Source organism: Gavialis gangeticus, unplaced genomic scaffold (genome assembly GCF_001723915.1).
Source record: "Gavialis gangeticus isolate Ggan-Ray unplaced genomic scaffold, GavGan_comp1, whole genome shotgun sequence".
Classification (NCBI taxonomy): Eukaryota; Metazoa; Chordata; order Crocodylia; family Gavialidae; genus Gavialis; species Gavialis gangeticus.
Genome location: NW_017728993.1, coordinates 70,187,675 through 70,203,431, shown reverse-complemented (window position 1 = coordinate 70,203,431; position 15,757 = coordinate 70,187,675). Strand labels below are relative to the sequence as shown.

At 47.4% G+C, this 15,757-nt stretch overlaps 1 protein-coding gene across 1 annotated transcript; it reads right to left on the bottom strand.

The window, feature by feature from the left end:
• Positions 1 to 334: 334 nt before the first annotated feature.
• Positions 335 to 15,709, bottom strand: CRIP1 (cysteine rich protein 1). Its single transcript, XM_019501993.1, has 5 exons — positions 15,592 to 15,709; positions 6,847 to 6,941; positions 4,903 to 4,960; positions 1,563 to 1,610; positions 335 to 681 (listed from the first exon to the last, which is right to left on the bottom strand). Exons 1-4 carry the CDS (start codon positions 15,629 to 15,631, stop codon positions 1,570 to 1,572), a joined length of 234 nt encoding a protein of 77 aa, XP_019357538.1. The 5' UTR covers positions 15,632 to 15,709; the 3' UTR covers positions 335 to 681; positions 1,563 to 1,569.
• Positions 15,710 to 15,757: the final 48 nt, after the last annotated feature.

Below are 15,757 nucleotides of genomic sequence, written 5' to 3'. Positions count from 1 at the left end.
AGTGGGCAAAGCCCTATCTCCAGAGCCAGCAGGATGCTGGCGGCACTTTGCTCGAGGGTTCACTTGTATCAGCCTCTCACAATGCTGCTCTGCTTTCCCAGCACCTGGACTCTCAGCCAAGTGGCTGTCTCAGCCACAGGCCAGCTGGAAGTGCTGTCTACGGGCACTGGGAAAATGAATGTGCATCAAGTCCTTTGCTGAAATCCATTCCTTCAGAAGTACAGCAGCAGGAGCCTTTGAATCCTTCGTGGGCCTATGGCAAAGGCTATTCAGCTCCCTCAAAATGACAAACATTTCATTATTATACAAAAACTAAACCCCTGCAGAGAGGAAGTGTTTTTCATTTTGGCTTTATTGCTAGCTGAATATACCTCTAAGGATCTTTATTGATAGAAAGGCAGGTTGTGAAAGCAGGGTTGGAAGGGAATCTTGTCCTTTACAGAAGGTGATTTTGACTAATTTTCACATCCTGTACCACATTCAGACTTCACACCACTACTCCTCTCATCCTCCCTCACCCCCAACATTTCCTGATTGATACAGAGATTCTTGCAACTCAGTTCCTTTAAGTATTGTATTGCTTTTAACATGCTGGTTTACTACATAGTGATTTAAAAACGTATGTCTGTCATGATGCTGCTGTTGTCTTCAGGCTTCAATAGGAATGTTGTCCACCAAAACCTAGAGAGAAAGAGAGAGGAGGGGAATGGAAAAAAGGACCAGTGAGATGCCAGGCAACAGGGCAGCATTAAATATCAGGGCTGGGGCTGAGCACCAACAGGTTGAAGTGAGCTTAGCTCTTAGGTAGAGATAGCACAAAACCAGCCTTAGCTTGTGACAGCCTCTGGGGAACTCCAGAGCTAAAAGCATAAGGGCCAGATTCTGTTCCATCTATTAGACACCTGAGTGGGCACAGGCACATGTGATCTACTTCACACTGCTCAAGTCTTTGAAAACCACAAATGCAAAAGGTGGGTAGATCCCTGCTGCTTATGTCATCTTTGTCTTAAGGTAGCACGTTCCAAAGATAGGCGTGTCAGTGGTTTTTCAGGGACTTCAGCAGGTTGGAACAGAATCACACTTAGGTGCCTAACAGGTGGAACAGGATCTAGTCTTTAGGGTCTGTAGCCTGAGCTAATGAGCTAGGCTCTGTAGCTGGAAGCTGGAATACACCCATCTTCTGAGGTTTGGGGACAGAAAGGGGCATGCATGCAATACCCACTGGTTAGTGAGTTACCCTTGAACAGAGGTACTGCATACTGGGGGAAGCCCTCAAAGCCAGGTATAGCAAAACTGGGGCTCTGGGATGCAGACTGACAAATGAATGTGGCTAAGCGCCTGGGTATGCTGCCACCGTGCACAGAAGGCAATAGATTCACCATCCTCCTGTAGGTATGGGTATTCTGAGCTACGCAGACAGAGATAGTATGTGCCCCTAGCTGGTCTCTGGAGACCTGACCCCTGGAAAACCAGGTCCTACTGACTGCAGTAGGAATCCCCATGGTTCTGGGGTGCTAGGGTTGGTCTAAAGCAAGGCAGGAGCTCAAAAGAGAAGCAATTACCTGAGATTTACTTGAATGTATGACTCTCAGTACCTCCCCGGCCAAATCCTGAAAGACAACCAGAACGTAGCTAGTTAATACCAGGGATGAGGAGCATTAGGACCTTCCCATGAAGGCAATTACATTTTCTGGTAAGCAGTGTGTGATACTCCCTTGCAGTGTCCTATTATTGCCACAGATAGCACCTTAGCACAATATCTGAGCCACCATAGGACAGAAGGAATACTCTCCCGACTTGTCTCAGAGACATGACACAAGGGCTGCCTCCATCAGCCTGGCCCACACATAGGGTTACCATATTTCTAATTTCAAAAAAGAGGGCACCCCTGGGGGGCAGGAGGGGAAGGGGTATATGACTGGGGGGGCAGTGATCTGCCCCCTGCCTCCCCAGCCCTGCTGGAGCCCCTCACTCCTGACCTGTAGCCCCTTTCCCACCCCCCAGCCTTGCTGGTTTGGTGCTCCTCACTCCCGACCCACAGCTCCCTGCTCCCACGATGCCCCTCACTCCTGACTCACAGCCGCTTGCCCCCCCAACCCTGCTGGTGCCCTGTACTCCAAACCTGCAGCCCCCTGCTTCCTTCCAGCCCTGCTGGTGCCCCTCCCAACCCGCAGCCCCTTTCCCACCCCCCAGCCCTGCTGGTGCGCCTCACTCCTGACCCGCAGCTCCCTGCTCCCCCCTGGTGCCCCTCACTCCTGACTCACAGCCTCCTGCCCTCTCAGCCCTGCTGGTGCCCCTCACTCCCGATCTGCAGCCCCTGCCCCCTTAGCTCTGCTGGTGCCCCTCATTCCTGACCCACAGCCCTGTCTCCCAGTGCTTCCAGTGCCTTGCCTTCTGACCCGCAGCCCCTGCTCCCTCCCAGTCCTGCTGCCCAAGCAGCTTCCTCACGCACACAATTTCCTGACTGCCAATCAGCTTCCCCACTGCCCCCAGACCCAACCAAAAGTAGAGGCAAAGCAAAAACTCAGGCATTTGCTTGCATTTTAAAAAACCTCCCCAGAAGGAGGACAAAGGACCAAAAAAGGACCTACTATGGGAGGCAATTTGGACTAAACCATCTGAAATATGTGTAACCCAGGCAGTACTCCAAGACATATGGACTAGAAAACATTTAAAACACAGGGCCCTGCCTTTATTCAAGAAAAGAGAAACTCAATGGGGTAAGGGTGGCTTGGGGAGCTGGAGTACAGGATGCAGCCTCCAACATCTAGGTTGCTAGTTGCAATGCAGCCCTGCTTCAGCCATACCCAAAATCCAGCCCCTGGCCTCTACACTGTGTCAGGGAACAGAGACAGCTGAAGTCACTGTATAGCAGGGACAGCAGCCTGTCAAACTTAGGAGAAAGGGTTAGCCACCTGCCTTGGAGCAGGATGACCAGGCTACAGACTGAGTTGCCCTCTCAGCACATAGCACCTCAGTCTCTCCTCCTCTCTGCCTGTAGCATCTGGTAGTGCTTGAATTTGCCTTAAAAAAAATAAGTTGGATAGAGGAGGAGCATGTCATTTGTCTCTGCTGTTACTTTATGTTACCAGGGGTGGACCACATGGCCCTAAGCAGGGCTCAGACTCAGGAGATGCCGGACTTAGAGACTCTGAACTGGACTTAGATTTCCAGCCACTATGTTAGTCCTCAGCTGAAAAAAAAATTAAATCCCAGTCTTCCCTTTGTGGCAAGGGGACCAAATCCCGCATCTCCCAAGGTGTCTGAGGAATTCAAGGAGAGTTCCTTCCTCCAAAAACCGATGACCACTGCTGTTCATATTTCTCCTAATTAATGTGACCTGTCTAAGGCGATTCACAAGCCCAGCTCTCCCATCCAGGAGCCTAGTGCATCCCATCTTTAAACCTTCTAGGGCTACAAAATGTCAAATGATTCCATGTTTCCCAGTCAAACCACAGGCTGACAAGCTAAATTTGTACTGCTCAGACAATGATCTTGCTGGAACAAAGGACACAGCTTCATTGTCCAGCACATCCCAGAGGCCACTGTGAAGGCTTAATAATATCCTGACTTGCAAACAGGACTGTCTTGAGGACAGCGTGCAGACAACATGGCATTCCAAGCAAAAAAGACTGAGCTTTCAAGGGAGACCACATTAAAAAGGGCCAGATGGTGTGGCAGGAATTCAAGTGGAATTCCACCTTCTCCAGCACTGGAGCCACATAAATGATTGTGTTTGGGGATTTGTTCTTTCTATCAGTAATTATTCAACCTGAAAAATGTAAGTGCAGAGTCAGCTTTGGACAGTGGGGGCCAAGATGTAGGAACTCAGACCTGAGTCTTGGAACCTGTTAGAACTTCCCCAGCCTTCCAGTCCAAAACACTTTACAGATTTTGAGACTCCTTCTAACTTTTTTTCTTCCCAGTCTCTAAATGATTCTGCAAACTGACCAGACCAGTGGGTGTCTTAAAGTTATGACTGTTTGGCTGGACTGATGCATGTATGTGAGTGACTGTGGGCATGAGTGGGACTCCACAGAGTGAGCTGGCATCCAGCCTGTGAAGACGGACAGATACTTTTGCACTGGGCAACTTCCTCCCTAGAGTAAAAAGTGCAAAACTTAAGAGACATGGCAGGTACAAACTGCAGGCCCATACTGCCAGCTCCGAGTAGATGCAATGGCCATTAGCTTCAGGGAAATCTAGGGTAAAACTCAAGGAAGGGAAGACATGATTCTGTTTTCCCCTCAAGTGCTTCACATCACTCTATGGCTACTGGCACTGAAATCAAGGGTAGTTTTGCATCTTTAAAAAAAACAAAAACAAAAACAAAAAACCAAGCAAAAAAACCCCAACCCTACAATGGGAGCACATTTAGATCAATACTGAGCACTTTTCTAAAGCTTACTGAGAGATGCAGGTCTCCGATGTGACAGAGAGGAAATGGCCAGTAACTCTCAGAGTAGCTGGAAAGCAAGACATTTGAGGAACTGCTTCCCCTGCAGTGACAACAATGACTTAGAAATCTGTCTCACTGAGGAAAAGTTGCATGACCCCAGGAGGAAAGGAAGGGATGCAGAAGGGTGACCCCCATGCTGGAGTAGATATATAGAAGTGTATCTAAGTACAGTGGATGTAAACCTATTTTGGGATATGCAGGTGGATCAACTTGCTTGCATGTATGACCCCATTAGGTCTGAAGAAAAAAAGAGGATACTGGTCCATGGGGGCCAAATATCCAGCAGCAGTGGTTGCAGATAGGTGCATGGATGTATGTACATAGGTTTCTGCACTGGAATGCAGTTGTTCTTCTCAGCAATAAGGACAGCAGCCAGTGTCCAACACCAACTCTCCTCCTCCAGAAAACCTCTTGCTTCTTTCATCACCCATGGAAAAACCTACCTTTGGGTCCAAACAAAGCGGAGTAACAAGGCTGGTTGCAATAGGGCTTGCCATCATGCTGCAGAGAGAAGGGAGAGTCTTCAGTGACACAATAATCAGGGCAGCCTTGAGAAGAACAAATACCCATGACTGCACATCTGCACCGACTCAGCTAAGTCCCTGGGCCCCTGAGTAATACTACAAGCAGGGGTCTAAATGCAGAATTCTCAATTCTCTTGCCCACATTCAGCACACCCCCCTTCATTCCAGATTTCTGCCCAGATCTGCCAAAGCAGCTGATTCTTGACCAACAGCACCTGCTGGTACTTCAGTCCAGGTCCCTGGAATCTCTCCCAGTTGCCCTGAACAGGGACTTGACATCACTTTCATATGTATCTTCCAGTAATTGAGAGATGTGCAGTGAGAAGCAATTCAAAACCTGGTCTAAGGTCTTAATCCTGTCTCTTCTCACTTGAAATAGGCTTTGAGGGCAGGTCTCTATATAAGACTAAAGCAGTCCTCCTGCAGCACCCAGCCTACACTTCTGGTGACTTCCTGCCCTGTCAGATGCAGTGGGGAGTTTCCTCACTTCCCCACAGGGTTTCTCCAACTTGGCAACTCCCTCACTACAGGCCACATGCCTTCATCCTGGCAGGATAATCTCCATCACTATGGACATCCCCACTCCATCAGTGGCTGTTGTATATGAGATCCAGCTGAGTAATACTCCTGGAGTACCCCAGTCTACCTGCTGCAAACCAAGAAAACGCCCAGCTCTGAAGCTGGAGGAGTTGACTAGTAAATTCTTCTGTTGCAAAGAACTCAGAAAGACCACAACAGGCCAAAAAGGGTTTAACACTATGATTTCCTCTTTGAAATCTCTAGGTTTACCTTGTGAACCATGTTTGCACACCTAACAGTGCATGGCTCCCCATGGCACCCATGAAAGAGTCTCAGTGGCACCCTGATTGAGAATCACTGCCCTAGAGGCAGAATCCCAACCATCCTTAGACTGCATGGAAAACACTGAAGGATTTGTGCCTTGTTGCAGGACGTCCTCCAGAATCTCCACGTTCTTTTCAATGGAAGCTCTTTCTATCCCCTATGGTTGTGAGTGAAGTAATTGATGCCTGTAGAGCAGTTGAACCAAGAGTTCCAAGAGATGTGACCTCCTTCAGTCTTCTCAAGCATGTCTCACAGACCTTGCAACAGTGGCATTTGCTCTTTTCCACCCAAGGTGCCATGCAGTTGAGAATTTCAGAAAGGGCTTTTTTACTGCAGTCAAGTGTCTAACTTTTTGTGTAGTCTCCCTGACCTGCAGGGGACTTAACACTTGCTCTTCAGCTTTTCCCCAAAAAAAGAGCTAACAGGATTGTGGTGCACCCTCTCTGCAGTGTCCCATGGAGGTAGACAAGAGGGAGTGGGAGTCCATTTTATAGCCAGGAGGAGGAGGCAGAACTAAAAGTCAGCTGGGCTGCAAGGAGACCAATGCAGCAGCCTAGACCTGAGGCAGTGAGCCACTAATGTAGCTACAAGTCCCACATTCCCTGGCACATGTTGGGAAGATAGTTCTGCACTGGGCAGTGCACCAGGAGCAATGGTTTGTAGAGGAGCTGGGCTGCCTGGATCTGACTAGTAACAACCCCCCTCTAGAAAAAAAATAATTGCACAAGAATTACAATCCATTGCTCCGTATGTGTATGCACACAATGGGAAGAAGGGGTAAAACCCAATGACAGACTAAAATCATGCATCTTCTGCTGCTGCAAAGCCCAGTTCCCAAGATTTGGAAGGACAGCATTTATGACAGGTGAGGGGCTCGAACAAACAGCTGTGTAAAGATCCTTGACTGTCTAAAAAATCTGTCCCAAATGTTCAATCTGGCTAGTGCTTAGCTACATCTAATACCAGGACAAACCCCTCCTGACACAAAGTTGGAAGATGTCTCAAAACTCAAAGCCTTACCTCTGCATGGCCTCCTGAAGTCAGGGTCTTGCTACATTTCTCACACTTCAAACAGGGTCGGTGCCAATCCTTCCCCAGGGAAGTAACCTTCTCAGCTGCCAGAGCAGAGAAACAAGTTAGTAACATGTCAGGATTATTAAATAGGAACAACTACAATAAAACACATCTCCTTTGAAGAGGTCTTTCCAAGGCTTTAGATCAGGGGTGTGAAACGTAAAGCCCTCAGGCTGTATCCAGCCTCTGGGACTCCCAGAAGGGCCATGAATCTGTGGAGGAAGCATGGGCAGAGCCCACCACCAGAATTCAGGGTACAGAGTCCAGGTGAGGATACAGGTAAGCAGTTATTGCAACTGCATTAACCCCCATGGCTGTCACCACTGCTTCCCCCATCATTGCTTGTACTACCACTCTCTGGATCTTGCCCACAATGGGCATGTCTACATGTACAATTGATGAAACTTGATATACTTGAGCTGGACTAAATTAATTTTGATGTCACCATCTTCACGTGCATGTAAGCGCAGTTATTTAATGCCCTGTCAGAGATCACTTATATCTGACAAGACCATCCGGCAATGCAGTAAATTAACCTAGTGCATCCTAGTTGCCACAAACGTATAGACAGTGATGCTTTACTGCACAGCAAATTAGTCTGCTACACAGTAAAGTGTCTTGTATAGATGTGCCCAATGAATGAGTACTATGGTCTGAATCTAACCTAGAGAACCAGGGGAGTTTAGCATCCTGGCTTTAGATGATTCAAACCAAAACACATTTGGAACATCACTCACATTCTTTCTTTCCTTTTTTAGAAAAAAAAATACTGGATTCAGTTACTTTTTCACTCTTGCTTGTCCTAGACACTGATTGCCAATTTTCAATAGCCAACCCCTCCCTGTGCACATGTGCAAAAGGAGAGGAAACAGCAGGTTAAGTGTTTGATTTTCTCACACGCAAAAAGCTTGGCTTGCACACATCTTTCCCCTCCATGCTCAAGTGCCTGCATTTGAAAACTTGAACAATAGCTTCTAGGCATGGCAATGCCAGAGCTGCAATTTGAATGCTGGACCTCCTGCCATGCATTGTGACCCCTTCCCTGCCTTGTGGAAGGTCATAGGCTACTGCACTTCAAGAAGTCAGTCACACAGAAAGTCCCCTTGGGATGGGAAAATGGTAACAGAGTCACATCGAGGAACAAGATTTGGAGACCATCTATTACAGCTTCCAGAGATATTTTCAGTCATTGCTGCAAGGTAACTTAGCTCATTTTTCCAATCTGTACCAGCCTCATGTAGCAAAGAGACCTACTTTCCTTTAGCCTAGTTGAAGTTCTTCAATCCAAGTTACCTTTTGAGTTTTAAAAGCACCAGTGGCCTTGCACCACATTGGCTACTAGATTCCTAATGGCTATGATAACTTTTTACATTTCCAAAGTATGACGCCCTTATAAGCCTTATTTAAAAAATGGGCTTTCCCCTAATGTCAGATGCACAAACTTGCCCTAACATCAGGTGGATGAACTGATTTTAGGACACAAACCAATTATCTGCATAACTTTTAGCCAAACTAGACACACAAATATGGAACTTCTGGGGCTGCCAGTGTTTTGGGGACACATTTTTGACTCAGAGTAAGACACAACAAACCTTGGTCTGGTGTGAGATTGGCCAGAGCTCAGATAACTGAAGATATGCATTGAGGCAGCTATAATAGGAACAATGAGGTTGTTTGCCTAGTCTGGAACAAGTTTATATGAAAAAGGAAACAGGATGAAACCTGATTATGGTACAAAAGGGGGATGTTGTTTTCTACAGATTTCTGTGTTCTTTCCATCAGCAGCTGCACTCAGGGATGTTTATTAAATGATAAAGCAGAGGTTTCCACAGGAACCCATTCAGGGCCAGATTTCTTTGAATGGACTTCTCATGCATGGGAAAAGAGGATGAGCAGAGTGATAAAGTCATCCAACTGTAATGCCACCCTGCTTGCTTGACTAAGTTCTGTTGCTGCAATAGCACTCTGTGCTGCAGTTACAGTGTCTGATCTGCCAGGGCTTTGACAGTAAAACTTCTCTCCTTGTGGGTCTGTAACTTGGCTAGAATAGCCCACTCCAGGAGGAAAATGACAGCTAGAGGAGGGGTCTCTAATATCCCTAGGCCTTAGTCACTAGCAGCAAATACCACAAGCATTAAATGACTAGATTGTGTATAGCCAAGGCTCAGGATGTTCTGGAAAATGGGACACGATCCATTCTTTCCCTTACAGAAAAGCCCTGTGGTTTTCAACAGGGATGACCCCAAGAGGGCCGAATTGAAATCCAGCAGGGTTCTTGGGAAGTTACTGTAGAATCCTATCAAATTTAAGGAATTTAAGCCACTTGGTTGGATTTATCTTACTAATATGGCCCCCTTTATCATGGTATGCAAACACTCCACTCTGACACTATACTGCATCTGTTTGCAAACAAGTGATGTGCCACGATTCCACTGTGCAGACAGAAACAGTCAAAGAGGGACCCTGTGACTTGACCAAGGTCACACAAGAAACCTGTAGCAAAAATCAGGAGTCCCTCAAGTCACAGATTAACACCCTGACTCCTGGACCATTCTCCAGAAAACTAGCAGATTTATAAGCCAATTTTTATTTTTTTTTTTAAAGAAAAGATCTTCTGAAAAGAGGATGACAAATTGTAACGTTTTATAGGTCTGTTCTCTAAAAGACCCCCAGAGGCAACCCCCTCTGTTCAGGAGCGAGGAAGACAGGCAGTATGAAAGAGGGGATGCTGTGCTTATTCTACAACTGAGAATTGCTACACTTTTTTTTCCCTGTTTCAGGGTTTCTGAAAAGGAAACTCCAGGGCTGTTGCTCAGGCCTCGACTAGATGAACAGTTAGAACAACTGCTCATTTCCTGACCTCCACAGCATCTGGGTGATAAGGGACTTTTGGACTGCTGGTGAGCAAACTGGAAGCAAAGCTCCTATATGGGGAGCAATATAGTGCAGATAAAGGGCTTTGCAAAAACCATTTTATGGCTGCTAATGCATTCAGTGTTCAGCACACTCCTATTATCCTACTTTCATGCCACTTTTTTTATGACTTGTCAAATATATCAAATAATGTTTCATTGAGAAACATTCTGTAGGAAGCAGCTCATTCACTTGGCAACCAGACCCCTCAAGACTAACTTGGAACAAGATTTGAGACAGTGCATGTGAATGTATTTAAGTTGGCAACTAAACTTGACAAAGGACACACTATCTCAGCTACACAAGTTTTTTTTTAATATTGGGAACCTTAGCACAAGCTGAGAGAGATGCTGTGTTTTTCTGTTAGAGGGTCAATGCTATTGCTCTGGAACTACGCTCTTATGGCCATCTCAGAACTTCCTTGCCCTCTGCATTAAGCAGTCTTTGCATAGTGAAGTCAGAGAGCAATTGCATAAGAACAGAAAGTTGCATCTCCTTTTTCAACAGATCTGTTCTTTCTATGCATATCTGAAGCCACATCTGCTGGCTGCACTCAGCAGGCTGCACTCTTGTCGCCGTTAGCACTGCAGGGTCAGCACAGTTGTGCAAATGCAAAGTGTATTCTTGTCCAAATTAATCAACAGAATTAATCATTATAGTTTGAGGCAGAGTTTTTACCAAGGATGATGTTTAAACCTGGAAGAAATCAGGATGAATTTAAGAGCTGAGAATTTTCAGTGCTAACAGTTATATTGAAACCAGCTTTTAGAAAAAGCTGTAATCTTAGCAAAAGTTATCCAAAATAAATGAGCCATGTTATGGAAAGGCACATTGCCAAGTTTAATCAGCTCTCAAAGAAGAGCTGTGCTCCAAGGAAGGAAGTTTAAACTTCCTTTGCATGGGGAAACTTACAGAGTCCCCAAGGTTTTAACACCACTTGATTGGAAAGGGGGTTAGTACCAAGGGGAGCCCTAGTGTAGACAAAGGTTCTGCAACGGGGAGCAATGCTTACCACCTTCAGGTCAAGCCTATTGACAGGCTAATTGAAATGATGATAAAAAATGGGGTTGGGCATAGGTTTCATCTTCCTTAGGCCTCCAGGCAGGATTAGCTTGGGTAGGCTCTTTAATAGGTTTCCCCAGTCTAGGTGATGCCTAAAGGACAATGGTGAGGAAGAGGGCAAACACTAGCAGTGATGCTTCCCTCACAGAATGCAGCAACAAGCAGCTTCTGACGGCCCAATATGCTGAGCCTCTTCAATTTTTCTGCAAAGCAGAAAGAAAAATGGGACATGCCCACATACACACCAGAAATAAACCAAAAAAACATCAAAAACAACAATTTCCATGATCTTTATCCATGGCTTACAGTTCCTTAATATATATATTTAAAAAAATTAAAGCCCTTAAAAGACTAGCCTCTGGCAGCAAAAGGCATCAATGTTACCAGTCTAGGGACTGACTAATACCAAGAAGTGGGGAACCTCGCCAGTGGTTTGAGAGTTGAAGTTCTTGCAGCAGAGGTCATTTGCAAGGTTAACTACCTAGTTCTCTTTAAAAAACTTTTCGAAAACCCACAGCAGGAAATGAGGTCATGTCACCAGATTGCATGTTCTGAGCCAGCGCATGAAGCTGTGGCCTTTGGGGAACAACGTCCAACCTGGGGCGTGGTCGTCCTCTTCCCAGCTAGGGGCCCAGTTCAGCACTCACAACCATAATTCAACACCACATAGCTCTGTGTCTCCTCCACACCAGTATCTCCTTGTGCTGAGATGCTTAGGGTTACTTTGTGCCTTCAGGTCTTTAGGCAGGATTTTTTTTCACCCCTCAGAAATGCTGCTGGCTTTCCAGGGTGGGGTTTGCCACCTTCTGAAACATTAGGATGGTGGCCGTAGGAAAGGCTGGGGTTTCCGACAAAGATTCCTAGCTCAAAGGGTCTTTCTAGTTTGCTCAGATCACCAAACCTGGGGCCAAGAAGGAATTTGCCCCCTAGGTCAGATTGCAATGAACTGCAAAGGGATTTGCCATCCTCTGCTACATCTGGCATGGTCCTTTACCTAGGATTTTCCAAGTATATTGTAATCAAGGACTTCCCTGTCATTGCAGGGACCTCCATCTCTTCTGCTTTTACCTCCACTATGTTGTGGGGTGCCCAAGGGCAGTACATGGCCTTCACAGCCTACTTAACTTGCCTGATAAAGATTTTAGCAACCACAAAACATTGCTGTACAACCACGGTCTTGGATGCTACAGTCCAGAGTCCAAAGTGGCTCCCTCCCTGCCCACCCTATCTGTCCGCCTTAAGCAAACAGCTGTGCCGCTGGAATAAACACTCAACTACAAGCTCAGTGGGAATTGAAAAGTGGCTGCAAGCCAGTACACTCTGAAAAGGCCTCCTATGGTTTGCCAATCCTAGAGACAGTGCACAATGAAAGCAAAAAGGTGCCCTGTTAATCTTTCCTATTCAGCAGGGCTCTCGGCAGGGTAGGAAGTACATGGGTAGAAATTATTTACAAGAGCTCCTAATACAGAAGAAAAAAAGCAGGATGTGGGTATTGTAAGGCCTCTCTGTTTTCAGAGAGGTTTGCACTTGCATTCATGTCACACCTGCAGGTGCTCAGGTGTATAAGGTAAGTGCATAAGTATATTCAAGATTTGGATTCTGATTCACTATTACCTTTTGTGATTGGAAAGTGGCTGTAAATCACTACTGCTTTTGCCTAATGCTTTGCACTCTCCTTGAGCTCGTATAAATAATTACACCTTTTTTCAAATCATGATTGAGCCTGACAGAGGACATAAAAGCACTAAATATTATTTATCCTGTACTATTGGTAGATATGAGGTGTAATCATTAGCCACTGACAAAAGAAACCACGTTTCAGTTGTTAGGCAGGGAATTCACACACATTAGGCTTAAAGAACTGATGGGCATGGCTTAGCTGGAGAAGACTCAGAGCAGAGAACAGATTCAGGGCAGAAGGATTCATTTTCAGGCCATAACAGTAAAATGTAGCTCATTCTTGCAGCCCCTCTTCTGGAGGTCAGCACATCTAGCTCCTCAAGACCCTCTGCACTGGGAAGGTTTAGTGAAGGATGCTTCTGTCTGGAGCAAGGAGTTAAACTAGTTCAGGGGTGGGCAAAATGCAGCCCACGGGCCAGATGCAGCCTGCCAGGCCAATCTATCCGGCCCACGGGGCCCCTAAAAAATTTTAAAAATTAACATTAATCTGCCTTAGGCTGCCTGTCACGCAGCCCTCAATGGCTTGCCAAAACTCAGTAAGCGGCCCAAAGTAATTGCCCACCCCTGAACTAGTTGATGCCTTGAGGTCCCTTCCAGCCCTACTTATTCTATAATCATCACATTCTATCTATTCTCTTGCCAATGCTTTCTCTCCATTTGTTTCATAGTACAATGTGGTCCCAAGCCAGAACACTTCCCAAAATGTAACACATTTGCATTTGCTATTCTGGTGCTGGTTGGTATTGCCAGCATGCATGAAAACAACAAATTTGGTATTCTAGCTCTAGAAAATCCCAGCAACAAACAAAAAGGCAGAGACCTATTTCTAATCAATACAACATGTGTCTCCCACTGCTGGGCTGGACTGCCATTCAGAATGTGCAGTGGAACATGGAAAGGGCAGGACCGTGCCGTTTGATTAGCCTGCACACATTTAACTGAACACTAGGACTGGACTCTCAAGTCCTGAGGGGCTTTCCCTTCTGTGCAGACAGAAACAGAAGGTACTCAGACACTTCACAGACAGACAGCTAGATATGAATATAGATCCGGATCCTATTTCACCTCTTAGGCACTGAAGTGGACTTTGGCATCTAAGTACGATCCTACTCCTTCCTGCTCCAGTCCCTGAAAAACAGCAAACGCAAATGCTGGGCAGGCCCCTCTCCTGGCTCACTGCTTTCTGTGCCCGAGTCTTAAGGCTATGATGATGGTATGTTACAGAAGTGGCAGGTTCACAGATTCACAGAAGTTTAGGGCTGGATGGGACCTCATGAGATCATTGGGTCCAGTCCCCCTGCTCCAGGTCAAATAACCCCAGCAAGGTATGCATCACTTATTCAGGGGCTTGATCTGAGTGGAATAGGACGTGGCCCATCAATACTTAACTGCTTGAGTCTATCAACTCCTAGCAGACTTCAAAAATCACAACAGTCTGCACCATATGCTATAGCACTGGGAGATGTATGAAAGTACAAATTGCATGCTTATGATTTGAAAACTACAAAGGAATTTCCCCAGTGGAAACTCCCCTCCCCCCAGCCCCCATCTTTACTGAGACATTTTATTATTTCTCACTAACTAACAAGTTTTTCCAGCCCTTAACTCTATTACAAATTGACTGCCAGTTCCTATGAGCATCATTGCAGAGATCTGAATGCTTCACGGGGAGGGCTATAGGGGAAATATGTAGATTATCAAAAGAAAAGATTTTTGTAGGTAGGGGTGGATCCAGGGAGGTGCAGTGATATGGCTGCACCCCTCTTTTGGATTGTGACATGACTTGGGAGTCTCTGGGGACTTTTTAAAGTCCCTAAATCATTTGCAAATCCTCCATCCCTTCCCCTTTCTGCTCAAAGGCACAACTCCTCTCTGCCCCTCCTGCCCTCCCCTGCTGTTGATGGCTCAGCTAGGGACATGGACAAGGGCAGAAGGGAGGAACTGGGGGTTCCCCTTCCCACTGCTCCAGGCAGGGTGGGGGAACTATTCTCCCACCACCTGTTGCCACTTCCCCCTCCTCAGCTGAGCCCAGCCACACACACCCCCTCCAGTAGTAGAGAGAGGAGCAGGGACAGTCAGGGGAACAGGGGAGGCAGGGGAAGAATAGGAGAGGAAGGAGCTACCTCTAGGCAGGAAGGAGAAGGAAGTGGGGGCAGGATTTGTACCTGCTTTAGAAACTTTCAAAAGGCTGCCTGCATGCGTGGGGGTGCAGGAGGTCAGGAGCAGGGGGTGCAGCCACCCCTGCAGAGCAGGGTGCGGCTCCTGCACCCTGCTTTGGGAAATCCAGGGTCCACCCCTATTCATGGGTGATATCTTTCACTGGGCCAATTGTAGGGTTGACACAGACCAGAGGTTCCCAAACTTTTTCCTTATTGGGCACCCCCTTCCAGATTTACCAGCTACCCACCTACCCTCCCCCCAGCATACCTTTTATATTTTAATCCCCTAAATGCCAACTATTATTATAAAGAAAATTCAATCCACCATTACACAATTTCTCCCACATACCCCACTCCCCCCAAGTCGTCTTGCGTACCTCCAGGGGTATGCATACCACAATTTGGGAAACCCCTGGGGTAGACTAATTTGGTTGCCAAGATTTAGGAGTGCGGGGAGCCCTGTGGTCCTGCGAAGAGAGGCAGCTGCAGGGTGCAAGGAAGAGTCTTTCCTAGCCTGGCAAGCACAGAGCTGCCTGCAGCCCTTCCCTGCTGCTGCCAAGCCAGGTCCTGCAGCACCTGGACTGAGGCAGGCGGGCTGCGAGAGCTGCAGGGCGCTGGAGGGGCGATGCCAGAGGGGCAGGATCCCTGCTCACCGCCTCCTTCAGGTTCCTCCAGGATTGCTGCAGGCTTTTCTGCCAGCCGGGGTGGGGGCACAGCTGCCTTCCCCAGCCCTGGCTGCTACGAGCACTGGGGGAGTTTCTGCCTGCAGCTAAGAGCTGTGCAAAGAGCTAGCACCTGATCCCAGCAGCTGATGGAGGCGCAGTGGGGGTGCACCCCTGCAGAGCCCGGGGGGGGGGGGGGGGGGGGGCGCCCTTACCGAAGTAGACCTCCTTCTGGCAGCGGGGGCACTTGGGCATGGTGACAGGACAGGACGGGACAGCTCTGCTCAGCTCAGCTCTGCCTGTGGCGGGCAGCGGGTCTGAGATGCTCCGCGCTGCCCGCGTCAGTGTCCCGGCCGGGGCTGCCCCGCCCAGATGTGGCGC

What these genes read in the sequence shown, in the direction of transcription:
- CRIP1 (XM_019501993.1), bottom strand. Translation starts at nt 15,631, where the DNA reads ATGCCCAAGTGCCCCCGCTGCCAGAAGGAGGTCTACTTCG. An exon ending in CCAGAAGGAGGTCTACTTCG is followed by an intron (nt 6,942 to 15,591) that starts GTAAGGGCGCCC and finishes CTGCTCTGGCAG; the next exon opens with CTGAGAAGGTTACTTCCCTG. An exon ending in CGCTTTGTTTGGACCCAAAG is followed by an intron (nt 1,611 to 4,902) that starts GTAGGTTTTTCC and finishes GTTGTCTTTCAG; the next exon opens with GATTTGGCCGGGGAGGTACT.